General features: G+C 53.3%; 2 protein-coding genes across 3 annotated transcripts in view; both read left to right on the forward strand.

Moving 5' to 3' along the window:
- The window catches only part of ARHGAP39 (Rho GTPase activating protein 39), a 117,462-nt gene extending 105,688 nt beyond the window's left edge, over positions 1-11,774 (forward strand). For both annotated transcript variants that reach the window (XM_066567116.1, XM_066567107.1), the window contains 5 exons: positions 725-798; positions 3,039-3,238; positions 4,061-4,152; positions 4,246-4,415; positions 6,965-11,774. In XM_066567116.1, coding sequence (XP_066423213.1) covers positions 725-798; positions 3,039-3,238; positions 4,061-4,152; positions 4,246-4,415; positions 6,965-7,159 — 731 coding nt within the window. In that variant the 3' untranslated portion in view covers positions 7,160-11,774. The remainder of the gene's footprint in view (positions 1-724; positions 799-3,038; positions 3,239-4,060; positions 4,153-4,245; positions 4,416-6,964) is intronic.
- Positions 11,775-15,977: 4,203 nt separating this feature from the next.
- Positions 15,978-25,736, forward strand: LOC136567488 (leucine-rich repeat-containing protein 14-like). Its single transcript, XM_066567130.1, has 3 exons — positions 15,978-16,464; positions 19,695-20,333; positions 23,895-25,736. The coding sequence occupies exons 1-3, from the start codon at positions 16,085-16,087 to the stop codon at positions 24,466-24,468; spliced, it is 1,593 nt and encodes a 530-aa protein (XP_066423227.1). The 5' UTR covers positions 15,978-16,084; the 3' UTR covers positions 24,469-25,736.
- Positions 25,737-27,228: the final 1,492 nt, after the last annotated feature.

Genomic DNA, 27,228 nt, shown 5'->3' on the forward strand with positions numbered 1-27,228 from the left:
TGATCTGAGGCCACCCGGTGGAGATGTCCAGAAGGTCCCACCAGGTCCCTGGGGCTGTTGGGATGGTCCAGAAGGTTCCACCAGGTCCCCAAGGCCCTGGGAATGATCCAGAAGGTTCCATCAGGTCCTCAGATCTTCTCCTGGGATGGTCCGGAAAGTTCCATCAGGTCCCCAGGGCTGTTGGGATTTTCCAGAAGGTGCCACCAGGTCTTCAGGGCTTCTCCTGGGATGGTCCAGAAGGTTCCACCAAGTCCCCAGGGTTGTTGGGATGGTCCAGAAGGTTCCATCAGGTCCCCAAGGCCCTGGGATGGTCCAGAAGGTCCCACCAGGTCCCCAGGGGTGTTTGGATCGGTGTCATCTCCTCACAGGAGGGCATCAGGAAGAGGAGATGGGGTGAAGATGGAAGTGGTGGGATCTGGAGAAGACAGATGGGATGGGAGTGGTGACCATGGCAGTGGTGGCCCCCAAAAGCCACCCAAGATGAAGCCACCATGGAGCTCCGGAGCTCCAGAGCTCCACCTTTGGTGGTTCCTCCAAGGTTCTTGTGAGGTTTGAGGGGGACGAGGTCTCTCTGTGAGTGGTGACAAGGATGGAGATGGAGCAGCACCGTGGGGAGGGGACAGGACCTCTTGCAGGTCCTGGAGGTGACATCCCACCATCCTGGAGGTGACATCCCAGCATCCTGGAGGTGACATCCCACCACCCAGCGTGTCTTCTCTTGCAGGGGTGGCCATCAGCACTTACGCCAAGTACTGCTACAACAAACTCCAGAAGGCGGCGCTGACCGGGGCCAAGAAGGTACCAGAACGTGGGGTGGGCCTGGGCAGGGGTGGACAAGGAGGGGACAAGGAGGTCACCTCCCACCAGGGTCATGCAGGAGCTTCTGGGATCGGGGAAGGGGCTGGAGGAGGGAGGTGGTGGAAGGAGGTGGTTGTGGTGAGGAGAACTTGTGGAGATCTTCTGGAGACCTGGAGATTTCTGGAGAGCGTCTAAGGACCTTCAGGAGAACTTCTGGGAACCTTCTGGAAGATTTCTGGAGAACTTCTGGTAGGGAGCTTCTGGGAAGCTTTTGAGGATCTTCTGAAGAACCGAGAAACTTCTGGGAACCTTCTGGAAAGCTTGAGAGGATCTCCTGGGCACCTCTTAAAATCTGTCTGGAGACCTTCTGAGAGCTTCCTGAAGACTTCTGGAGACCTTCTGGAAATTTTCTGCAGAATTTCTGAGAACCTCATGAACACCTTTAGGAGACCTTCTGGGAACCTTCTGGAAACTTTTTAAGGACCTTCTGTGGGCCTTCAGAAGGTGTTCCAGAGACCATCTGGAGATCTTCAGGAGACCCTCTGAAAACCTTGCAGGGAGGACCTTCTGGAGAACTTCTGGGATTCTTCTGGAGACCTTCTGAAGACTTTCTGGAGACCTCTTAAGGACCTCCTGTGGATCTTCTGAAGACATCCTGGAGACTGACTGAGACCTTCTGGAGATCTTCTGGAAACTTTCTGGGGATCCTCTGGGAACTCTCTGAAGATCTTGTAGGGATCTGAAGGTGCTTTTAGGGATCTTTGGAAGAACTTCTGGGAGTCTTCTAGAGACCTTTTCTGAGGACATTCCATAGACCATCTGGTGAACTTCAGGACACCTTCTGCAAACTCTCTGGACACGTCCTGAGAGCTTTCTAATGAACTTCTGAAGAGCTTCTGGAAACAGTCTGGAGACCTTCTGAAAACCTTATAGGGAGGGACCTTCTGGGAACTTCCTGAGGAACTCCTGGAGACCTTCTGGAAGCCCAGGACCGATGTTCAGCTTTCCAGAAGCATCCCAGAGCTGTGGCTCCTTCTCCTCCTGGCAAAACCCATCGGTGGAGATCCTTCAGCGTGGCCATGGTCCCACCAAGATACATGGGGTTGGATCCACTTGTGAATCAAGATGGTGGAGGGATGGATGATGGATGGATGGATCCATGGATGGATGGATGGATGGATGGATGGATGGATGGATGATGGATGGATGGATGGATGGATGGATGATGGATGGATGGATGGATGGATGGATGATGGATGGATCCATGGATGGATGGATGGATGATGGATGGATGATGGATGGATGGATGGATGATGGATGGATGATGGATGGATGGATGGATGGATGGATGGATGGATGGATGATGGAAGATGGATGGATGGATGGATGGATGGATGGATGGATGGATGGATGGATGGATGATGGATGGATGATGGATGGATGGATGGATGGATGGATGGATGGATGGATGGATGGATGATGGATGGATGGATGGATGGATGGATGGATGGATGGATGGATGGATGGATGGATGATGGATGGATGATGGATGGATGGATGATGGATGGATGGATGGATGATGGATGGATGGATGGATGGATGGATGGATGGATGGATGGATGGATGGATGGATGGATGGATGGATGATGGATGGATGATGGATGGATGGATGATGGATGGATGGATGATGGATGATGGATGGATGGATGGATGATGGATGGATGGATGGATGGATGGATGGATGGATGGATGGATGGATGGATGGATGGATGGATGGATGATGGATGGATGGATGGATGGATGGATGGATGATGGATGGATGGATGATGGATGATGGATGATGGATGGATGATGGATGATGGATGGATGGATGGATGATGGATGGATGGATGATGGATGGATGGATGGATGGATGGATGGATGGATGGATGGATGGATGGATGGATGGATGGATGATGGATCCATGGATCCATGGATGGACAGATGGATGGATGGATGGACGGATGGATGGATGGATCCATGGATGGATCCATGGATGGATGGATGATGGATCCATGGATGGACAGATGGATGGACGGATGGATTGTGGTGGAACCACCTTGACCAAGTCTCCTGGAATCCATCCACGGCTCCATCACCATCCCCATGATCCTCTCCCATGGGTGGCTGCCTTTGAGCACATCCCACCCCGGCCACCGCCGAGGATGCCACTGGTGGGTGACCTCTGGTGTCTCCTGCAGGGCCTGAAGAAGCCGAACATCGAGGAGATCCGTCACGCCAAGAACGCCGTCTTCAACCCGTCCATGTTCGGCAGCTCCCTGCAGGACATCGTGGCCATGCAGAAGGAGAGGTACCCGGACCGGCAGCTGCCCTGGGTGCAGACCCGGCTCTCCGAGGAGGTCCTGGCGCTCAACGGGGACCAGACCGAGGGCATCTTCAGGTAAAGCCACCCCACGCTCCTGGGGACATCTCGCGGTGCTGGCAAGATGGAGGTTCTCATAAGGGCTGTCTCAAAATGGGGGAAGTTCGCGTTTCTGGGTGTTCTTCTCCTCTGGTGGGTGCTCCAAAGTCATGGGGGTTTCCTTATGGTGGCCACCAAAGTTGTGGCAAGGTCTTGGTGGCACCATCCAGGTTCTCCTTGGTCCATAGAGGTTACTCCATGGTGGCCACCACAGTTATGGTGGGTTCTTGGTGGCACCAAGGTCCCAAAACAGCTCCGAGGCCATGGAGGTTTCTCCATGGGGGCCACCAGTTGTGGGTCCTTCCAACTTCTCCTCACTCCATGGTGGCCCCCACAGTCATGGTGAGGTCTTGGTGGCCACCATCCACTAGGTTCCCTCAACTTCTCCTTTCTCCAAGGCCATGGGGGTTTCTCCATGGTGACCACCAAAGTCATGGCAAGGTCTTGGTGGCACCAAGCTCCCAAAACAGCTCAAAGGCCATGGAGGTTTCTCCACAGTGGCCACCAGTCATGGTGGGGTATTGCTGGCACCAAGCTCCCAACATGGCTCCAAGGCCATGGAGGTTTCTCCATGGTGGCCACCAGAGTCATGGTGGGGTATTGGTGACACCACCAAGCTCCCAACATGGCTCCAAGGCCATGGAGGTTTCTCCACGGTGTCCCCCAAGATGGTCTCTTGGTGGCACCAACCATCTCCGTGCCCAGCTGATGTCCCCTCCCGGTTCTCCTGGAGCACCCGGATCTGTTGACCTGGGATGTCCCCATGGGTCCCTCTCCCACCAACCCCTCCTCCCCCCGCAGGGTCCCCGGTGACATCGACGAGGTCAACGCCCTCAAGCTCCAGGTGGACCAGTGGAAGATCCCCACCGGCTTGGAGGACCCGCACGTTCCCGGTAGGACCTCGGGGGCGATGTTTGGCGGTGGGGCCGGCAGCTGCAGCGCCTGGACCATCTGACAGGTTGTCCTCTTGCCCGTGTCCTCCGCAGCGTCGCTGCTGAAGCTGTGGTACCGCGAGCTGGAGGAGCCGCTGATCCCCCACGAGTTCTACGAGCGCTGCATCTCCCACTACGAGAGCCCCGAGGCCGCCATCGCCGTCGTCCACTCCCTGCCCCGGATCAACAAGATGGTGCTGTGCTACCTCATCCGCTTCCTCCAGGTACGGCCACAGCCTCCCGGCGGCCCAGCAGGTGACCTCCAGCGCGGGTCGCTTCTCCTGACGTGGTTTTGGGTTCCACCAACCGACCCCAGCACCTCCGTCTCCGTTCTAACACCCCATGAGTTCTTGCTCCCGGTGGCTCTCCTGGTTCCTTCTCCTGAGATGGTTTTGGGTTCTCCAGCTTCACCTCATGGTGACACGAGAACCAGGAGTTCCACCAATCCCATCATTGCCATCTCCTTTCTGCCACCCTGTGAGTGGGTGCTTCTGGTGACCTCCAGGTCTGGTTGCTTCTCCCGAGGTGATTCTGGGTTCTTCAAGGTCACCATGAGAAGAACCAGGGGTTCCACCAATCCCATCACTTCCATTTCCCTTCTACCACTCCATGAGTTCTTGCCCCTGGTGACCTCCAGGTCTGGTTGCTTCTCCTGACGTGGTTTTGGGTTCTTTGAGGTCATCAGGAGAAGAACCAGGAGATGCACCAACCCCATCACTTCTGTTTTTCTCCTACCACCCCATGAGTTGGTGCTCCTGGTTCCTTCTCCCGAGGTGGTTTTGGGCTCTCCAAGGTCACCATGTGGTGGCCACGAACCAGGAGTTCCACCAATCCCATCACCTCCATCTCCTCCTTCCAACCCATGAGTTGGTGCTCCTGGTGACCCCCCTGGTTCCTTCTCCTGAGATGGTTTTGGATTCTCCAGCTTCACCTCATGGTGACACGAGAACCAGGAGTTCCACCAATCCCATCATCGCCATCTCCTTTCTGCCACTCCATGAGTTCGTGCTCCCGGTGACCTCCAGGTCTGGTTGCTTCTCCTGAGGTGGTTTTGGGTTCTCCAAGGTTTCTGTAAGAAGAACCGGGAGTTCCACCAATCCCATCACTTCCATTTCCCTTCTACCACTCTATGAGCTGGTGCTCCTGGTGACCCTCCTAGTTCCTTTTCTTGAGATGGTTTTGGGTTCTCCAAGGTCACCACATGGTGACCCCCATCTCCCTCAAAAGACAGGAGATGCACCAATCCCATCACCTCCATCTTTTTCCTCCCATTCCATGAGTTGGTGCTCCTGGTTGATTCTCCTGGTTCCTTCTCCCGAGATGGTTTTGGGTTCTCCAAGGTTTCCATGAGAACCAGGAGTTCCACCAACGCCATCATCTCCATCTCCTTTCTACCACCCTATGAGTTCTTGCCCCTGGTGACCTCCTGGTTCCTTTTCTTGACGTGGTTTTGGGTTTTTTGAGGTCACCATGTGGTGGTCAAGAACCAGGAGTTCCACCAACACCATCACTTCCATTTCTCTTCTACCACCCCATGAGTTGGTGCTCCTGGTTGATTCTCCTGGTTCCTTCTCCTGAGATGGTTTTGGGCTCTTCAAGGTCACCATGTGCTGGCCAAGAACCAGGAGTTCCACCAACACCATCACTTCCATTTCCCTTCTACCACTCCATGAGTTCTTGCCCCTGGTGACCTCCAGGTCTGGTTGCTTCTCCTGACGTGGTTTTGGGTTCTTTGAGGTCATCAGGAGAAGAACCAGGAGTTCCACCAACCCCATCACTTCTGTTTTTCTCCTACCACCCCATGAGTTGGTGCTCCTGGTTCCTTCTCCTGAGGTGCTTTTGGGTTCTCCAAGGTCACCACGTGGTGCCCAACAACTTGGAGTTCCACCAACCCCATCACTTCCATTTTCCTCCTTCACCCCATGCGTTGGTGCTCCTGGTGACCTCCTGCTTCTCTTGAGGTGCTGTTGGGTTTCCCAAGGTCACCACATGGTGGCCAAGAACCACGAGTTCCACCAACCCCATCACTTCCGTGTCCCTTCTACCACCCCATGAGTTCATGCCCCTGGTGACCTCCAGGTCTGGTTCCTTCTGACCTGGTTTTGGGTTCTTCGAGGTCACCATGTGGTGGCCAAGAACCAGGAGTTCCACCACTTCCATCTCCTTTCTACCACCCCATGAGTTCATGCCCCTGGTGACCTCCTGGTTCCTTGTCTTGAGGGGGTTTTGGGTTCTCCAAGGTCACCACAGGCTGACCCCCATCTCCCTCAAGAACCAGGAGGTCCATGTGGTGCTTCCACCCATCTCCCACCAGTCCCATCACCTCCAGGTGTTCATGGCCTTCTGGTCACCCTCCTGGTTCCTTCTCCTGAGGTGGCTTTTGGTTCTCCAAGGTCACCATGTGGTGGCCAAGAACTGGGAGTTCCACCAATCCCATCTTCTCCATCTTTCTCCTCCAATTCCATGAGTTGGTGCTCCTGGTGACCTCCTGGTTCCTTGTCTTGAGGGGGTTTTGGGTTCTCCAAGGTCACCACATGGTGACCCCCATCTCCCTCAAGAACCAGGAGGTCCATGTGGTCCTTCCACCCCTCTCCCACCAGTCCCATCACCTCCAGGTGTTCATGGCCTCCTGGTGACCCACCAGCTTCCTTCTCTTGAGGTGCTTTTGGGTTCCCTGGGGTCACCAGGTGGTGAAGAGCCAATTCCACATGGTCCTTCCACCCCTCTCCCATCAACCCCTTGACCTCCACTTTTCTCCTCCCACCGCCCGCAGGTCTTCGTGCAGCCGGCCAACGTGGCGGTGACCAAGATGGACGTCAACAACCTGGCCATGGTGATGGCCCCCAACTGCCTGCGCTGCCAGTCGGACGACCCGCGGATCATCTTCGAGAACACGCGCAAGGAGATGTCCTTCATCCGTGTCCTCATCCAGCACCTGGACACCAGCTTCATGGAGGGCGTCCTATAGCGGCCGCCACCGCGCCATCCCCACCCCGCCGCCCGGTCCCCTCCCAGGGTCACAGTCCCCAGGTGGTGGTGGCACCTGTCTCCACCAGGAAACAGGAGGTCCATGAGGTTCTCCATCATGTGGTGAGCTCCATCTCCACCAAAAAACAGGAGGTCCGTGAGGTTCTTCACCATGTGGTGAGCTCCATCTCCATCAAGAGCCTGGAGGTCTGTGTGGGGAGCTCCATCTCCACCAAGAACCAGGAGGTCCATGAGGTTCTTCACCATGTGGTGAGCTCCATCTCCACCAAGAACCTGGAGGTCTGTGAGGTTCTTCACCCTGTGGTGAGCTCCATCTCCACCAAGAACCTGGAGGTCCATGTGGTGAGCTCCATCTGCACCAAGAAGCAGGAGGTCCATGCAGTTCTTCACCATGTGGGGAGCTCCATCTCCACGAAGAACGTAGAGGTCTGTGAGGTTCTCCACCACGTGGTGAGCTCCATCTCCACCAAGAATCTGGAGGTTCATGTGGGGAGCTCCATCTCCACCAAGAACCCAGAAGTCCATGAGGTTCTGCAGCACGTGGTGAGTTCCATCTCCACCAAGAAACAGGAGGTCTGTGAGGTTCTCCAGCTCCACCACGTGGGGAGCTCCATCTCCACCAAGAACCTGGAGGTCCGTGAGGTTCTCCATCACATGGTGAGCTCCATCTCCACCAAGAACCTGGAGGTCCATGTGGGGAGCTCCATCTCCACCAAGGAGCAGGAGATCCATGAGCTTCTCCACCCTCGCCATGTGGTGAGCTCCATCTGCAGCTGGACCTCATGGATGGAGAGCATCCAGGGATTGTCTCCATCTTTTCCCACCCAGACAAGGAGAAGTCCTTGAGGTCCATCCCAACCTTCTGGCTGTGTCACTGCCTGGTTCTTCGCTGGGGGAGTCACGAGGAACATCCTGGCCCTGGGGGGGTCTCCATGGGGTTGAGAAGGACACATGGACACCAGGGGACCTACAGTGACAATTGTCCCCCACAGGGAGGAGACCTGGGAGGTCCTCATGGGACTGGTGGCCCAGGGTGGGTCGTGGTGGCCGATTGTCCATCCTGGAAGAGCTGGGTGGGCTGGATGTCCCCATGTGTCACCGTGTCCATCCTGTCCCACACACGTTGGTACCACCAGGACCTGTCCTGGAACCCACTGGGTCTGGCCAGCCCTGTTGGACCTGTCCCAGGACCTCCCATCTGCTCCTGGTTCTTCTGGGCCCATATTGGTGTCCACCATCTCCTCCTGGAGCTATTTTGGGGTCCATCATCTTCTCCTGGTCCTCCTGGGCCCATCCTGGTGTCCACCATCAACTCCTGGTCCTCCTGAACCCATCTTGGGGTCCATCACCAACTCCTGAAGCCATTTTGGGGTCCACCATCAACTCCTGGAGCCATCTTGGGGTCCAGCATCTCCTCCTGGTCCTCCTGAACCCATCTTGGGATCCATCACCAACTCCTGAAGCCATTTTGGGGTCCACCATCAACTCCTGGAGCCATTTTGGGGTCCAGCATCTCCTCCTGGTCCTTCTGAACCCATCCTGGTGTCCACCACCAATTCCTGGAGCCATCTTGGGGTCCACCATCTCCTCCTGGTTCTTCTGGGCCCATCTTGGGGTCCATCTCCAACTCCTGGAGCCATCCTGGTGTCCACCATCAACTCCTGGAGCCATTTTGGGGTCCATCATCTCCTCCTGGGCCTCCAGAACCCATCTTGGGATCCATCCAACTCTTGGACCAATCTTGGGGTGCAGCATCTCCTCCTGGTCCATCTGAACTCATCCTGGTGTCCACCACCAACTCCTGGAGCCATCTTGGGGTTTCATCATCTCCTCATGGTCCTCCTGGAGCCATTTTGGGGTCCAGCATCTCCTCATGGTCCCCCTGAACCCATCTTGAGGTCCACCATCAACTCCTGGAGCCATCTTGGTGTCCATCATCTCCTCCTGCTCCTGCTGGACCCATCCTGGTGTCCATCATCTCCTCCAGAACCCACCTGGGCACCCGTCTCCACCTGGTCCTGTCCATCCCACCTCAGTGTCCCCAGTGTCCTCCAGGAACCATCTTGGTGTCCTTGATCTCCTCCTGGACCCACCTTGGTGGCCCCCATCTCCTCCAGGTCCCCCAGGTCCAACCCTGGTGCCCCCAGATCTCCATATGGTCCTGCCCAACCCATCTGGGCACCATCATCTGCTCCAGATCCCACCCGAGCACCCCCCAAACCCCTCCAGGTCCCCCCAGATCTCCAGGAGGACCCACCTTGGTGCCCCCACCACCCCCAGGTCCCACCTTGGTGCTCCCAAATCTCCTCCAGGTTCTCCATCTCCCACCCTGATGGACCCCCCCTGTCTCCACCAGGTCCCACCTTGGTGACCCCAAATCTCCTCCAGGTTCAACCTTGGACACCTTCCAGCAGGACCCACCTTGGTGCCCCTCAATCTTCTTCAGATCCTTCAGGTCCCAATTTGGTGATCCCAAATCTTCTCCAGGTCCCACTTTGGTGACTCCCAACCTCCAGCAGAACCCACCTTGGTGACCCCAGATCTCCAGGTTCCACCTTGGTTACCTCAGATCTCCACCAGGTCCCACCTTGGTGCTCCCAAATCCCCTTCGGTTCCTCCACATCCCACCCTGATGGACCCCCCAATGTCCATCAGGTCCCACCGTGGTGACCCCACCAATTCCAGGCCCCACCTTGGTGCTCCCAAATCTCTTCCAGCTCCTCCACGTCCCACCCTGATGCACCCCAACCTCTTCCAGGTCCCACCTTGGTGACCCCCAATGTCCAGTAGGTCCCACCTTGGTGTCCCCAAATCTTCTCCAGGTGACCCCAAACCTCCAGGTCCCACCTTGGTGACCCCCAATCTCCAGCAGGTCCCACCTTGATGACCTCAGACCTCCTCCAGATCCCACCTTGGTGACCCCAAATTTTCTTCAGGTCCCACCTTGGTGACTCCCAACCTCCAGCAGGACCCCCTTGGTGCCCCCACCACTTCCAGGCCTCACTTTGGTGCTCCCAAATCTCCACCAGGTCCTCCACGTCCCACCCTGATGGACCCCACCTCTTCCAGGTCCCACCTTGGTGACCCCAAATCTCCACCAGGTCCCACCTTGGTGACCCCAGATCTCCAGGTTCAACCTTGGTGACCCCCGATCTCCAGGCTCAACCTTGGTGACCCCCAACTTCCAGCAGGACCCACCTTGGTGCCCCTCAATCTTCTTCAGATCCTTCAGGTCCCAACCTGGTGATCCCAAATCTTCTCCAGGTCCCACCTTGGTGACCCCAGATCTCCAGGACCCACCTTGGTGACCCCCAGGTTCCAACAGGACCCCCTTGGTGCCCCCACCACTTCCAAGTCCCACCTTGGTGCTCCCAAATCTCCTCCAGCTCCTCCACGTCCCACCCTGATGGACCCCTCAATCTCCACCGGGTCCCACCTCGGTGACCCCACCTCTTCCAGGTCCCACCTTGGTGACCCCCAATGTCCAGCAGGACCCACCTTGGTGCCCCTCAATCTTCTTCAGATCCTTCAGGTCCCACCTTGGTGACCCCCAATCTCCACCAGGTCCCACCTTGGTGACCCCCAACCTCCAGCAGAACCCACCTTGGTGCCCCCAGATCTCCAGGTCCCACCTTGGTGCCCCCAGATCTCCAGGTCCCACCTTGGTGACCCCCAGCTTCCAGCAGGTGCCACCTTGGTCCCCCCACCACTTCCAGGACCAGCCTTGGTGACCCCAAATCTCCTCCAGGTCCTCCATGTCCCACCCTGATGGACCCCCCAGTCTCCACCAGGTCCCACCGTGGCGACCCCAAACCTTCTCCAGGTCCCACCTTGGTGACCCCAAATCTTCTCCAGGTCCCACCTTGGTGCCCCTCAATCTTCTCCAGCTTCCACCTTGATGACTCCAGATCCCCAGGTCCCACCTTGGTGGCCCCCAACCTCCAGCAGGTCCCACCCTGGTGACCCCAAATCCTCTCCAGGTCCCACCTTGGTGACCCCAATGTCCATCAGGTCCCCAAAATGGAGAGGTCCCCACAGTGGGGGGATCCCCAAGATCCTGGGATGGTCCCCAAGGCAGGGAGGGGTTCCCAAAACAGGGATGGTCCCCAAAATGGGGGGATCCCATGAGGGTCCCATGGGTGGGAGGTCCCCAAAATGGGGGGGTCCCAAAATGGCTGCCAAGGCCTGCAGGGGTCCCCAAAGTTGAGAAGGTCCCCAAACCTTGGGGGGTCCCCAAAATGGAGGAGGTCCCATGGAGGGGGTCCCCAAAATGGGGACAGTCCCCAAAATGGGAGGTCCCCAAGGCCTGAAGGGTCCCCAAAATGGGGATGGTCCTCAAAATGGGGGGTCCCATGAGGGCCCCATGGGTGGGAAGCCCCCAAAATGTGGGGGTCACCAAGGTGGACACAGTCCCCAAAATGGGGGGGGGGTCTCATAGACGGTGGAGAAGGTCCCCAAAACAGGAGGGTCCCCAAGACCTGAAGGGTCCCCAAAATGGAGAAAGTCCCCAAAATGAAGAGGTCACCAAGGTGGGGACAGTCCCCAAAATGGGGGGGTTCCATGGGTGGGAGGTCCCCAAAATGGGGGGCGTTACCAAGATGGGGATGGGGTCACCTAAATGGGGGGGGGGTCTCATGGAAGGGGTCCCCAAAATGGAGATAGTCCCCAAAATGGGGGGGTCCCCAAAGTGGAGAAGGTCCCCAAAATGGGGGGATCCTATGGGGGGGGGGTCCCATGGGTGGGAGGTCCCCAAAATGGTGGAGTCACCAAGGTGGAGAAGGTCCCCAAAATAAAGGGTCTCATAAAGGGGGTCCCCAAAATGGGGATGGTCCCAAAAATGGGGGTCCCATGGGTGATGTCCCCAAAGTGGGGAGGGGGGGTCCCCAAATTAAGGTGTGGGGTGTCCCCAAACTGGGGGGGGGTGGGGCCAACCCAGCGCTACCTCCCAACTCTGCTCACTGCCAGGGGACCCCCCCCTTTTCCTTGGCTTAATTAAGTTTTAATTAATTCTTAATTAATCCCTGGGGCTCACTCATTAATTTTTAAATCATTTTCCCCTCCTCCTTTTTTTTTTCCCGGCGGGTTTTTTTGGGGGTTTCTTTTTTTTTTTTTTTTTTTAAGCCTCGAGGTTTTTATTTATTATTATTAAAAATAAAAAAATAAAAAACGACTGGAAAAAAAAAAATCCGAATTTAAGGGACGGACCCGGCCCTTGCTCCCTCCCCCAGGGTTTTCCCAGGATTCCCCCGATCCCGTGAATTCCCTCGGGAATTCCTTCGGGAATTTTCCTCCCCTCTTCCCCCCCCCCCCAGTCTCAGAGGGGGGGGGGTGGGGGTTGGATTTTTGGGGTCCCCCCAAAAAGGGGCCGCCGAATTCTGTATTTGGGGGGGCTCCGGCCCCTCCTCGCGTGTGAATAAAGCTCCGTATGGAAAGCGCTGCTGGTTCCTGGTGCCTTTTGGAGCGGGAGAAAGGCGGGAATTTGGGATGGGAGTTGGGAATTTGGGATTCTGTCTGTCCCCAAGTGTCCCCAGGGTCGCGGTCCTCCGGTCCCCCCGCTGCCGGTTCCACCCGGAGCATTTTTATTGCCGCACCAACCTCGAAGGTGCTCCCCGCATTCCGATCCCCCCATCCTGCTACTTCCGGTTGCCGCTGTCGCGACAGGGCGTGGCCATCGCGACAAAGAAGCCGCGGGTGTTTTTATGATCGGCAGGGCCAGTGGGGGCTTTTTATGGGGGAATCTATAGGGGACAGCCTCAAAAGGCTCCTCCCATTGCAGGGCACCCCCTAAAATCCCACAGGGAACCCCAAACGAGCCCAGGGAGCTTCCCCCTGCCCAGCGCCCCAAAACCACCCCAGGAACTTCCCCGGGAGCCCCAAAACCATCACAGAGCCCCCCAAAACCACCCCAAGGACCCCCAAACCAGCCCAGGGTGCCTCCTCCACCCCAGCGCCCAAAAATCACCCCAGGAACTTCCCCAGGATTCCCAAAACCATCGCAGAGCACTTCAAAACAAACCCAGGGACCCCCCAAACCAGCCCAGGGAGCCTCCCCCTGCCCAGCGCCCCAAAATCACCCCAGAAACTTCTCCGGGATCCCCAAAACCACCGCAGAGCGCCCCAAAACCACCCCATGGACCCCCACACCAACCCCTCCCACAGCAATTCCCGGGGTTCCCCTCAGGAATTCTCCCCTCACGCCGCGGGCCCTCAGGAGGACCGGGCTGGGTCTGCGCCGCTGTTCCCGCAGGAATTCCGGTTACCAGAGCTTCGGCAGCGGCCGCAGCTCCCTGTGCCGCTCCGTGGCCGCGGGATCGGGGATCGGGACCGGGATCGGGGGGGAAACTGGGGCCGCCTCAGAGCGAACATCCCGCTCCTGCAGAGCGCTAGCCAATGGGAAGGCAGAGATTAGTGATTGACAGCAAAACGAGCCAATGAACATCAAAGCTTCGCGAAGCGCCCGCCCACACACCAACAACCAATTAGACGCTAGGATAAACTTTGACAGACATCTGAAGGAGCCAATAACAGCACGATGCTCCGCCCCTAAGGTGGATCTCGCTCGCTGATTGGCGGACGCAGCGCGCAGACCCGGAGGTGGAGCTTCCGTACGGGCAGGGGCGGGCGGGGGCTGCGGGCAGGCGGTGAGTGGGGGACGCCATGTTGGGGGGGGCGCCGGGGCGGGTTTGGGGGTTCGGGGGGTCCCGAGGGGGCCTCAGGAGATTGGGGGGACCCTGTGGGAGTTTAGGGGGGTCTGGGGGCGCTCCTTGGGGGGATTCAGGGGGGCTGGGGAGGGGTCCCGGGCTGGGCTGGGAAGGATGGGAAGGACCCTGTGGGTGGGACGGGCTGGATTGGGGATCCCGCGGGGACCTTGAGGGAATTTTAGGGGTTCTCCAAAGGAGGGGGTTTGGTTTTGGGGTTCTTCGGTCTGGTTTTAGGGGATCCCTGGGGTGGGTTTTGGGGGGGCGGGGTGGGGTCCCTGGGCTGGGTTAGGGGGAGTTGGGGAGGTCCGTGAAAGGTTTGGGGGTCCTGGGGTTCATCTGGGGGGATTTGGGGGGGTTCCTGAACTGGTTTTGGGGTGCCTGGACTGGTTTAGGGGTTTCTGGATTAGTTTTAGGGTCATCAAACTGGTTTTGGGGTCCCTGGAGTGGTTTAGGGAGTCCTGGACTGGTTTTAGGATCCCTGGACTGGTTTGGGGTCCCTGGGGTGGTTTCGGGGTCCTTGGAGTAGTTTAGGGGATCCTGGACTGGTTTTGGAATCCCTGGAGTGGTTTAGGGGGTCCTGGAGTGGTTTGGGGTCCCTGAACTGGTTTTGGGGTCTCTGGACGGGTTTAGAGGTCACTGGGCTGGTTTGGGGTTCCTGGAGTGGTTTAGGGGATCCTGGACTGGTTTGGGGGGGATCCCTAAAGTGGTTTAGGGGGCCCTGGGCTGGGTTTGGGGATCCTGGACTGGTTTGGGGTTTCTGGACAGGTTTGGGGTTCCTAGAGTGGTTTAGGGGGTCCTGCACTGGTTTTGGGGATCCCTGAACTGGCTTTTTAGGGGGCCCTGGGCTGGGTTTGGGGATCCCTGGATTGATTTCGGGGTTTCTGGACTGGTTTAGGGGTGCCCAAACCAATTTTGAGGTCCCTAGACTGGTTTAGGGGATCTCTGGACCAGTTTGGGGTCCCCAGACAGGTTAGGAGGTCCTCAAACTGGTTTTGGGGTCCTCAAACTGGTTTTGGGTCCTTGGATTGGTTTTGGGGTGTATCTGGACTGGTTGCGGGGTCCCCAAACTGGTTTTGGGAATCCCTGGACTGGTTTTTGGGGTCCCTGGGCCAGGTTTGGGGATCCCTGGACTGGATTAGGGGTTTCTGGACTGGTTTTGGGATCCCCAAACTGGTTTTGGGGTCATTGGACTGCTTTAGGGTCCCTGGACTGGTTTGTGGCGTGTCTGGAGTGGTTTTGGGGTCTCTGGACTGGTTTGGGGGATCCTTGGGCTGGGTTTGGGGGTCCCTGGAGTGACTTAGGGGGTCCTGGATGGGTTTGGGGGTCCCTAGAGTGGGTTTGGGGACCCTGGAGTGGTTTGGGTCTCCTTGGACTGGGTTTGGGGTTCCTGGGCTGGTTTGGGGGATCCTGGAGTGGTTTAGGGGTTTCTGGAGTGGTTTTGGGGTCACTGGACTGGTTTGGGGGTATCTGGGCTGAGTTCGGGGTCCCTGGACTTGTTTGAGGTCCCTGAACTGTTTTTGGGGATCTCTGGACTGGTTTGGGGTCTTCGGTTTGGTTTAGGGGTCCCTGGGCCGAGTTTGGGGTCCCTGGACTGGTTTAGAGTCCCTTGACTGGTTTTGGGGTCCCTCAACTGGTTTAGGGGACCCCTGGACTGGGTTTGGAGTTTCTGGGCTGGTTTTGGGGTCCCTGGACTGGTTTGGGGTGGCTGGACTGGTTTGGGGGTTCCTAGAGTGGTTTTGGGATCCCTGAACTGGTTTAGGGGATCCCTGGACTGGTTTGGGGGTCCCTGGGCTGGGCTTGGGGGATCCTTGGACTGGTTTAGGGATTCGTGGAATGGTTTTGGGGTCCCTGGACTGGTTTTGAGGTCCCTGGACTGGTTTTAGGATCCCTGGATTGGTTTAGGGGTTTCTGTACTGGTTTAGGGCTCCCCAAACCGGTTTTGGGGTCCCTGGACTGTTTTAGGGTTCCCCAAACCAGTTTTGGGGTCCCTGGACAGCTTTGGGGGATTCCTGGGCGCGCCTCCCTTGGGGACACTCCCAGCCCCCATTTTTAGGAACCCTCCGCTGACCCCTCCCCCCGAACCCCCTTTCCCTCCCATCCCCCACCCCCATTTCTCCCACAGCTTTCGGGCGGCGACGGACGACGGGAAACCCCCCCCGGGAATTCCGGAACGTTCCCGGCCCCGAATCGCCGCCGCCGCCGCCATGGCTCCGTCGCGCAGCCGCTCCTCCACGCAGATCCCGCCGTGCATCCCCAAGCGCCAGCTCCCGCCGGGATACTCGGATTCCCTCCTCTTCCTCTGCGCCCGCCGCATGGTGGCGCAGCACCCGCTGCCCGTCCTCCTGCCCGCCCTGCCCGCCCACCTCTACCCCATCCTCTTCCAAGCGGCGTTCCTGGACGGGAGGCCCCTGGTGCTGCGGGATTTGGTGGCCGCTTGGCCTTTCCCGGTGCTCAACTTCCAGCGGCTGGTGGGGCGCCGGGAGCTGCTGCGGGACCATCCCTGCAAGCTCTGCGTCCAGGCCGTCATCCTGGCCGTGGTGGCGCAGCTGCGGCGGCAGCTGGAGGAGCCCGGACACGACGCCAGGTGGGTCCTGGGGCGCGTGGGGATGGGGGCGCCTCCGTTCCTGCGGCGCCTCCATCGCTCTTGGGGGTTCCTGCTTGGTTTCGATGGTTTCCTTCTTGGTTTTGATGGTTCCTTCCCATTTTTGTTTTTGATGGTTCCTTGCTTGATGGTTCCATCCTGTTTTTAATGGTTCCTTCCCATTTTTGATAGTTCCTTCCAGTTTTTGATGATTTCCTCCTGTTTTTCATGGTTTCTTGCCGTTTTTGATGGTTCCCTCCTGTTGTTGATGGTTCCTTGCCATATTTGATGGTTCCTTCCAGTTTTTCATGGTTCCTTCCTGTTTTTCATGGTTCCTTCCTGTTGTTGATGGTTCCTTCCCATTTTTGATGGTTCCTTCCAGTTTTTGATGGTTCCTTCCCATTTTTGATGGTTCCTTCCAGTTTTTGATGGTTCCTTCCCATTTTTGATGGTTCCTTCCAGTTTTTGATGGTTCCTTGCCACTTTAGATGGTTCCTTCCTTGATGGTTCCATCCTGTTTTTAATGGTTCCTTCCCTTTTTTGATGGTTTCCGCCAGTTTTTCATGGTTCTGTTTTGCTTTTGATAGTTCCTTCCAGTTTTTGATGGTTTCCTCCTGTTTTTCATGGTTTCTTGCCGTATTTGATGGTTCTTTCCCGTTTTTGATAGTTCCTTCCCATTTTAGATGACTCCTACCTTGACGGTTCCTTCCCATTTTTGATGGTTTCTTCTTGGTTTTGATGGTTTCCTCCTGTTTTTGATGGTTCCTTCCTGGTTTTGATGGTTCCTTGCTGGTTTTGATGGTTCTTTCCCATTTCTGATGGTTCCTTGCCACTTTAGATGGTTCTTTCCTTGACAGTCCCATCCCGTTTTTGATGGTTCCTTCCCATGTTTTGATGGTTTCTTGCCATTTTTGATAGTTCCTTCCAGTTTTTGATGGTTCCTTCCCAGGTTTTGATGGTTCCCTCCTGTTTTTGATCGTTTCTTACCGTTTTTGATGGTTCCTTCCCATTTTTGATAGTTCCCTCCTGTTGTTGATGGTTTCCTCCTGTTTTTGATGGTTCTTTCCCATTTTTGATAGTTCCTTCCAGTTTTTGATGGTTTCCTCCTGTTTTTCATGGTTTCTTGCCGTATTTGATGGTTCTTTCCCGTTTTTGATAGTTCCTTCCCATTTTAGATGACTCCTACCTTGACAGTTCCTTCCCATTTTTGATGGTTTCTTCTTGGTTTTGATGGTTTCCTCCTGTTTTTGATGGTTCCTTCCTGGTTTTGATGGTTCCTTGCTGGTTTTGATGGTTCTTTCCCATTTCTGATGGTTCCTTGCCACTTTAGATGGTTCTTTCCTTGACAGTCCCATCCCGTTTTTGATGGTTCCTTCCCATGTTTTGATGGTTTCTTGCCATTTTTGATAGTTCCTTCCAGTTTTTGATGGTTCCTTCCCAGGTTTTGATGGTTCCCTCCTGTTTTTGATCGTTTCTTACCGTTTTTGATGGTTCCTTCCCATTTTTGATAGTTCCCTCCTGTTGTTGATGGTTTCCTCCTGTTTTTGATGGTTCTTTCCCATTTTTGATAGTTCCTTCCAGTTTTTGATGGTTTCCTCCTGTTTTTCATGGTTTCTTGCCGTATTTGATGGTTCTTTCCCGTTTTTGATAGTTCCTTCCCATTTTAGATGACTCCTACCTTGACAGTTCCTTCCCATTTTTGATGGTTTCTTCTTGGTTTTGATGGTTTCCTCCTGTTTTTGATGGTTCCTTCCTGGTTTTGATGGTTCCTTGCTGGTTTTGATGGTTCTTTCCCATTTCTGATGGTTCCTTGCCACTTTAGATGGTTCTTTCCTTGACAGTCCCATCCCGTTTTTGATGGTTCCTTCCCATGTTTTGATGGTTTCTTGCCATTTTTGATAGTTCCTTCCAGTTTTTGATGGTTCCTTCCCAGGTTTTGATGGTTCCCTCCTGTTTTTGATCGTTTCTTACCGTTTTTGATGGTTCCTTCCCATTTTTGATAGTTCCCTCCTGTTGTTGATGGTTTCCTCCTGTTTTTGATGGTTCTTTCCCATTTTTGATAATTCCTTCCAGTTTTTGATGTTTTCCTCCTGTTTTTCATGGTTTCTTGCCGTATTTGATGGTTCTTTCCCGTTTTTGATAGTTCCTTCCCATTTTAGATGACTCCTACCTTGACGGTTCCTTCCCATTTTTGATGGTTTCTCTCCATTTTTGATGGTTCCTGCCCATTTTTGATGGTTCTTGCCCATTTTTGATGCTTTCTTGCCACTTTAGATGGTTCCTTAACAGTTCCATCCCGTTTTTGATGGCTTCTTTCTCCCTCCAGTTTTTCATGGTTTCTTTTTGATTTTGATGGTTTCCTTCTTGTATTTGATGGTTCTTTCTTGTATTTGATGGTTACTGGTTTTGATAATTCTTCCTCATTTTTGATGTTTCCTCCTCATTTTTGATGGTTCCTTCCCTGTTGATTACTTCCTGGTTTTGATGGTTTTTTTTCCGTGGTGGCGCAGCTGCGGCGGCAGCTGGAGGAGCCCGGACACGACGCCAGGTGGGTTCTGGGGAGCGTGGGGATGGGGGCACCTCCATTCCTGCGGTGCCCCCATCGCTTTTGGGGGTTCCTGCTTGGTTTCGATGGTTTCTTCTTGGTTTTGATGGTTTCCTCCCATTTTTGATGGATTCTTCTGATTTTTAATGGTTCCTTCCCATTTTTCATGGTTTCCTCCTGTTTTTGATGGTTTCCTCCCATTTTTGATAGCTCCCTTCTGTTTTGATGGGTCCCTCCCATTTTTGATCTTTTTAATTGTTCCTTCTTGTATTTGATGGTTTCCTCCCGTTTTTGATGGTTCCCGTTTTTGAGGGCTTCTTCCCACTGACGGTTTCCTCACGTTTTTGATGGTTCCTTCCCATTTTTGATTGTTCTTTCCTGTTTTCCATAGTTTCTTCCTGTTTGATGGCTCCTTCCCTTTTTTGATGGTTTCCTCCTGGTTTTGATGGTTCCTTCGTGTTTTTGATGGTTTCTCCTTGTTCTTGATGGTTCACATTTTTGATGGTTCCTTTCCAATTTTGATGGTTTCCTCCCATTATTCACGGTTTTCTCCCATTTTTGATGGTTTTTTCCTGTTTCGGATGGTTCCTTCCCATTTTTGATAGTTCCTCCCTGTTTTTGATGGTTTCCTCCCTGTTTTTGATGGTTTCCTCCCTGTTTTTGATGGTTTGTTCCGTTTTTTTCCCAGCGGGTGCCGCCTACGCGTGCTGGACGTGACGGGAGTTCCGGACGATCCGGCCGGCCGCGCTCCGGACGGGATGAGCGTCTGGTCGGGCACGGTGGCTTTGGCCAAGGCTTGCGTGGAGGTGTCCAAGCACCAGCGGGAATTCCAGCGGCGCGGATCCAAGCGGCACAAAGGCCGCTCCGGAGCCGCCACGGCCGCGGCCGCTCCGCAGCCCCCGGGCGTGGACGTCCACGCCGACCTGTTCGTCAACGGAACGTCCTACGGGATCCTGCGCGACGCGCTCCAGACCGGAGCTGCCGGCCCGCTGCGCCTCAAGTGCCGCGAGTTCCAAGCGGAAAAGCTCTCCCTGGCCGGAATCGTCAGCCTGCTGGAAACTCTGGATCCCTCCTGCGTGCGGAGGGTGGATCTGCGCTTCCGGAATTTGGGATTGACCGGGCTCTCGGTGATCCTGCCCCACCTCTCGCGCTTCCCGGAGCTGCGCAGCCTCAAGCTCCAGTACAGCAACGTGGACGTGCGGCGCCCCACGCCGGAATCGGCCATCGGGATCCGCTGCCTGGCCGGGCAGCTGGGAATGCTGCCCAGCCTCCGCGAGCTCAACCTGGGATCCTCCCGGCTCTCCGGGAATCTGCGCCAGATCCTCTGGTGAGCTCCCGGCGCAGCGGGGCCTGGCCGGGCCCTTCCCGCGCTCCCGGGGGATTCCCAAGGGTTGGGGGTCCCAGGGGTCTTTTCCAGCCTGAGTGATCCCGTGGTTCCAGGATTTCATTATCCCCATGTTCCCATGATTCCCTTATCCCAATAGTTCGTGACTCAGTGATTCCATTGTCCCATCATTCCAAGATCCCAGAATTCCTTGGTTCCAGGATTCCCAAAGGTTGGTCTCGATGGTCTTGGAGGTCTTCTCCAATCTTAATGATCTCTTGATTACGTGGTTTCATTATCCTAGTGTTCCCACGTTCCCATGATTGTGTTATCCCGATAATTCATGACTCAGTGATTCCATGATCCCATAAATTCCATGATCCCAGGATTCTCAGAGGCTGAACTTGACGATCTTGAAAGTCTTCTCCAATCTGAGCCCCAAGATTCCAGGATTCCATTATCCCAACATTCACAAGGTCCCATGGTTCTGTTATCCTAATAGTTTATGACTCAGCAATTCTATTATCCCAGAATTTCATGATCCCATAATTCCAGGAGTCTCAAAGGTTGGGCTCAATGGCCTTTCCCAACCTGAGTGATCCCATGACTCTGGGATTTCATTATCCCAATGTTTCCATGATTCCAATATCCTGTTGTCCCTAACAGTTTATGACTCAACAATTCCATCATCCCATAATTCCAAGATCCCATAATTTCTTAATTCTAAGATGCCCAAAGGTTGGGCTTGATGGTCTTGAGCATCTTTTCCAATGTGAATGATCCATTGATTTCAGGAATCCTTTATCCCAATGTTCCCATGATGCCGTGATTCTGCTGTCCCAACAGTTTACAACTCAATGATTCCGTCATCCCATAATTTCATGGTCCCATGATTCCTTGGTCCACAATTCCCAAGGTTCGGGCTCGATGGTCTTGGAGATCTTTTTCAATTTGATGATCCCAGGTTCCCATGATCCCATTATCCCAATAGTCCATGACTCCATGATCCCATAACTCTATGATTTCCTGACTCCATGATCCCATAATTCCTTGTTTCCAGAATTCCAAAAGGTTGGACTTGATGATCTGGAAGTCTTTTCCAACTTCAATGGCTCCATGACCTCATAACTCCATGATCCCATAAGTTCATGACTCCCTGATCCCAGAATCCCAATATCCCATGATTGCCTAATTCCATAACTCCATGATCCCAAGATCCCATAACTCCACAATTCCACAATTCCCTGGCTCCATGACCCCATAATTCCATGATTCTCAAAGGTACAACTTGATGGTCTTGGAGATTTTCCCCAATCTCAGCCATTCCATAATTCCATAACTCCCACGATCCTCAAATGTCAAAGATGATGGTGTTGAACACCTTTCCCGACCCAAGTAATTCCATAATTCCATGATCCCATCATTCCAAAATCCCAGGATTTTCAGAGGTCTAACTTGATGTCCTTGGAGCTCTTTCCCAACCTCAGCCATTCCATAATTCCATTATTTGATTCCACAATTCCGTGACCTCATGATCCCATAATTCCAAGATTCTCAAACCTTGACCTTGATGTTCTTGGAAACCTTTCCCAGCCTCAGCCATTCTGTAACTCCATGATCCCATCATTCCAAAATCCCAGGATTTCAGAGGTCAAACTTGATGTTCTTGGAGATCTTTCCCAACTTCAGTCATTCCATAATTCCATGGCTCTGTGATCCCATAATTCCATAATCCTCAAACCTTGAACTTGATGGTCTTGGAGGTTTTCCCCAACCTCAGCCATTCCATAACTCCATGATCCCATGATCCTCAGATGTCAAACCTGATGGTGTTGCAGTCCTTTCCCAACCTGAGTCATTCCATAATTCCATTATTTGATTCCACAATTCCATGACCCCATGATCCCTTAATTCCATGATCCTCACACCTGGAGCTTGATGTTCTTGAAGACCTTCCCCAACCTCAGCCATTCCATGATGCCATTATCCCATCATTCCAAGATCCCAGGATTTTCAGAGGTCAAACTCGATGTTCTTGGAGACCTTTCCCAACCTCAGCCATTCCATAACTCCATGATCCCGTAACTCCAAAATCCCAGGATTTTCAGAGGTCAAACTCGATGTTCTTGGAGACCTTTCCCAACCTCAGCCATTCCATAACTCCATGATCCCGTAACTCCAAAATCCCAGGATTTTTAGAGGTCAAACTCGACGTTCTTGGAGACCTTTCCCCACATTTCCCCCCTGAATCCCAACAAATCCTCACCTGTCCCTCTTCCCTCCCTCCAGCGACCTCCAGGCTCCGTTGGAAAGCTTGGAATTGGCCTTCTGCTCCCTCGTTCCCGCCGACCTCGCCTTCCTCTCCCAAAGAGTCTCTCCATGGCCGCAGAACTCTGGGATCCCAGCATTCCGTAATCCCCGTTAATTCCACAATTCCATGAATTATGATCACAGATCCCATGATCCCAGAACTCCATGATCCCATCATTCCATAATTCCATGAATTTCAAAGCTTGAAGTTGATGGTCCTGGAGGTTTTCCCCAACCTCAGCCATTCCATAACTCCACGATTCCATGAACATGCAAATGCCTGACCCCATAATCTTATGGATCCATAATTCCATAACTCCATGATCCCATGATCCTCAGATGTCAAACCTGATGGTGTTGGAGTCCTTTCCCAACCTGAGTCATTCCATAATTCCATGACCCCATAATTGCACAATCCCAGGATTTTCAGGAGTCAAACTTGATGTTCTTGGAGACCTTTCCCAACCTCTGCCATTCCATAAGTCCATGACCCCGTGATCCCATAATTCCATGATTCTCAAACCTTGAACCTGATGGTCTTGGAGGTTTTCCCCAACCTCAGTCATTCCATAATTCCATGATTCCATGATCCTCAGATGTCAACCCTGATGGTGTTGCAGTCCTTTCCTAACCTGAGTCATTCCATAATTCCACGATTTGATTCCACAATTCCATGACCCCGTGATCCCATAATTCCATGATTCTCAAACCTGGAGCTTGATGTTCTTGAAGACATTTCCCAACCTCAGCCATTCCATAACTCCATGATCCCATCATTCCAAGATCCCAGGATTTTTAGAGGTCAAACTCAATGGTCTTGGAGAACTTTCCACAACTTCAGTCATTCCAGAATTCCATTGCTCCATGATCCCATAATTCCATGATTTTGAAACCTTGACCTTGATGGTCTTGGAGTCCTTTCCTGACCTGAGTAATTCCATGATTCCATGACCCCGTAACTCCAAACTCCCAGGATTTCCAGAGGTCAGACTCGATGTTCTTGCAGCTCTGTCCCAACCTGAGCCGTTCTGTAAGTCCATGATCCCATCATTCCAAAATCCCAGGATTTTTAGAGGTCAAACTCGATGTTCTTGGAGACCTTTCCCAACCTCAGCCATTCCATAACTCCATGATCCCGTAACTCCAAAATCCCAGGATTTTTAGAGGTCGAACTTGACGTTCTTGGAGACCTTTCCCCACATTTCCCCCCTGAATCCCAACAAATCCTCACCTGTCCCTCTTCCCTCCCTCCAGCGACCTCCAGGCTCCGTTGGAAAGCTTGGAATTGGCCTTCTGCTCCCTCGTTCCCGCCGACCTCGCCTTCCTCTCCCAAAGCTTCCACGCCCCAGCCCTCAAGAGGTTGGACCTGAGCGGCCACGACTTCTCCCAAGGCCTCCTGGAGCCTCTGCGGCTGCTCCTGGAGGAAACCTCGGCCTCGCTGCTGCACCTGGATCTCATGGAATGCCGCATGGCCGACTCCCACCTGGACGCGCTGCTGCCCACGCTGCGCCGCTGCTCCCGCCTGCGCTTCCTGGGACTCTACGGCAACTCCCTGTCCACGGCCGCGCTCAAGGATCTGCTCCAGAAAACCTTGGAGCTGCCCGACCTCCACCTGGTCGTGTATCCCTTCCCCGTGGATTGCTACAAGCCGGAGCCGCCGCGCCGCGTCCCGGGATCCCGACGGATTTACGAGGAGCCCATGGATGGAGAACGTTTGGCGGCAGCCACGGCGGAGATTTCCCAGCTGCTGGCGAATTCCGGGAGGACCGACCTCGTCTGGACTTACAACCCCTACGGCCACGGAACCCTGGACTACTTCTCCTTGTGATTTGGGAAAAGCTCGGAGCCTCCGTGGTGGAAAAGCGCCGCCGCCTCCTTTTTCCAAAATCCGGGCGTTTTCCGCCTCATCCCGGCGCTTTTCCGCCTCATTCCAGTTGGTTTTTTTCCCCTTTTTTTCGGTGCTTTTCCATCTGTTCTCAGTATTTTTCCAGCTCATCCCGCTTTTTTTTCCTCCCCATCCCAAGTTTTTCCCTGATTTTGTAGCTTTTCTGCCACAGTTTGAGTTTTTTCCTCTCCATCCCGATAGTTTTTTCCCCTCATCCCAATAGTTTTCCGCCTCATCCCGGTATTTTTCCTCTCATTTCATTATTTTTCCAGCCCATCCCGGTGTTTTTCCATCAGGATTGGCTTTGCATGGCCAAAATCCTAGGAGGCTCCGGGGCTGGATTCCATGGGACGCTTCCGGAAGCTTCTCCCGTGTCCAGCTGGTCCCGTCGGGAACGGCGGCGACGCCTCTGGAGTAAGAATTAAGCTGGAAGAAACCAATCCGGGCACAGATGGAATTCCAGAGCGGGAATTTTGCAAAGAAACGACTCTGGAGATGATTCCATGGTGCTGGAGTGGAAATTCCCAAAAATTCCGCGGCGCATCCGACGGGAAGCTCATCCTGGAATTGGATCTTGGCAGGGATCTGCAGATCCGCGGGAAAAAAAGGAGCAGATTCGTGGGAGGAATCCCATGGAGGATAAAACCTTTGGAGCAGGATATTCCCCAAGGATTGACCCCTTGGAAAAATCCATGAGGAATTGTCTTGGAGAAATCCATGGAAAACTCTTGCCGTGGGATGGATTTGCGTTAGAAAATGCATGGAAAACTTACCTGGGGATGGATTCACGGAGAAATCCATGAAAACCTTACCTGGGGATGGATTCACGGAGAAGTCCATGGAAAACTTGCAGTGGGATGGATTCACCTTGGAGAAATCCATGGAAAACTTACCTGGGGATGGATTCACGGAGAAATCCATGGAAAACTCCCCCATAGCCGAGAAATCCATGGAAAACTCCCATGGTTGAGAAATCCATGGAAAACTCCCATAGCTGAGAAATCCATGGAAAATTCCCATAGTTGAGAAATCCATGGAAAACTCGCTGTGGGATGGATTCACCTTGGAGAGCTCCATGGAAAACTCCCCTGGAATGGCCGGAGGGATTGAGGGAAAGCCGGGAACGAGGGAATTGGGGGAGGAGAAAGTTGGATTTGGGCTCTTGTTGTCCTGCTCTGATTCTGTTGGAAATAAACTCATCCTATCCCAGATCCCAAGTTTGTCGTTCCCAGATGGAATTTCCTGAGGGATCTCTCCTGATCCTTATCCCAGTCCAAGAATCCTCCATTATTTCCTTCATTCCCACCTCATTTTGGTGGTTTTTCACCTTATTTTGGTGGTTTTTCCACCTCATTCCTGTTTTTTTTTAACTTTACACCGGTGTTTTTCCACCTCATTTTAGTAGGTTTGTCTCATCCCACCATTTTCCCACTTTTTCCCAGTATTTTTCCCTCATCCTGGTGGTTTTCAGCCTCATTTTTGTATTTCCCCCCTCATCCCAGTTGTTTTCCACCTCATTTCTCTGCCTCATTTTGCTGCTTTTCCAGCTCATTTTGCTATTTTCCCCCTCATCCCATTATTTTCCCCCTCATTCCGGTGTTTTTCTCCCTTATTTTGATTTTTTTCCACCTAAATATGGGTGGTTTTTTTTACTTTATCCCAATATTTTCCCCCTTATTCCGGTCTTCAACTTCTTTTTAGTATTTTGGGTCTTATTCAGTTATTTCCCACCTCATTTTGATGTTTTTCCTCCTAATCTTGGTGTTTTGGCCCTTATCACCTCAGATTTCTACATAATTTTGGTATTTTCCCCTCATCCCAGTGGTTTTCCACCTCATTTCTCTGTTTTCTGCCTCATTTTGCTATTTCCCCCCTCATCCCATTATTTCCTCCCTCATTCCAGTGTTTTTCTCCTTTATTTTGATTTTTTCCACCTAAATTTGGGGAATTTTTTACCTTATTCCCAGTGTTTTCCCCCTCATTCTGGTGATTTTTCAACTTCATTTTGGTATTTTTGGCCTTATTTTGTTTTTTCCCACCTCATTTTGATATTTTTCCACCTAATCTTGGTGTTTTGGGCCTTATCCCCTCACATTTCTACACAATTTAGGTATTTTTCCCCTTATCCCAGTAATTTCCCCCTCATCCCAGTGATTTCCCACCTCATTTCTCTGTTTTCTGCCTCATTTTGCTGCTTTTCCAGCTCATTTTTTGTATTTCCCCCCTCATCCCATCATTCCCCCCCTTATTCCAGTGTTTTTCTCCCTTATTTTGATTTTTTCCACCTAAATTTGGAGGTTTTTTACTTTATCCCAATATTTCCCCCCTCATTCTTGTCATTTTCAACTTCATTTTAATATTTTGGGCCTTATTCTATTTTCCCACCTCATTTTTGTGTTTTGGCCCTTATCCCCTCAGATTTTTACATAATTTTGGTAATTTTCCCCTTATCCCAGTAATGTTTCTCTCATCCCAGTGATTTTCCATCTCATTTTCATATTTTTTGCCTCAGCCCAGTGTCTTCTCATCTGATTTTGGTGGGGTTTTACCACATTTCACTGCTTATCCCCCCCTTTTTTTTTTCACCTAATTTTGGTATTTCCCCCCCTTATCCCAGTGGTTTTCCCCTCATCCTGGTGTTTTCCCCCCTCAATTTTGGCATTTTCCCCCTCATTTTGTGGTATCCCCCCCTCATGTTCCAAT

This window comes from Molothrus aeneus, chromosome 1, assembly GCF_037042795.1.
Source record: "Molothrus aeneus isolate 106 chromosome 1, BPBGC_Maene_1.0, whole genome shotgun sequence".
NCBI classification, from domain to species: Eukaryota; Metazoa; Chordata; class Aves; order Passeriformes; family Icteridae; genus Molothrus; species Molothrus aeneus.

What these genes read in the sequence shown, in the direction of transcription:
- LOC136567488 (XM_066567130.1), top strand. Translation starts at nt 16,085, where the DNA reads ATGGCTCCGTCGCGCAGCCGCTCCTCCACGCAGATCCCGCCGTGCATC. An exon ending in GAGCCCGGACACGACGCCAG is followed by an intron (nt 16,465 to 19,694) that starts GTGGGTCCTGGG and finishes TTTTTTTCCCAG; the next exon opens with CGGGTGCCGCCTACGCGTGC. An exon ending in AATCTGCGCCAGATCCTCTG is followed by an intron (nt 20,334 to 23,894) that starts GTGAGCTCCCGG and finishes CCCTCCCTCCAG; the next exon opens with CGACCTCCAGGCTCCGTTGG.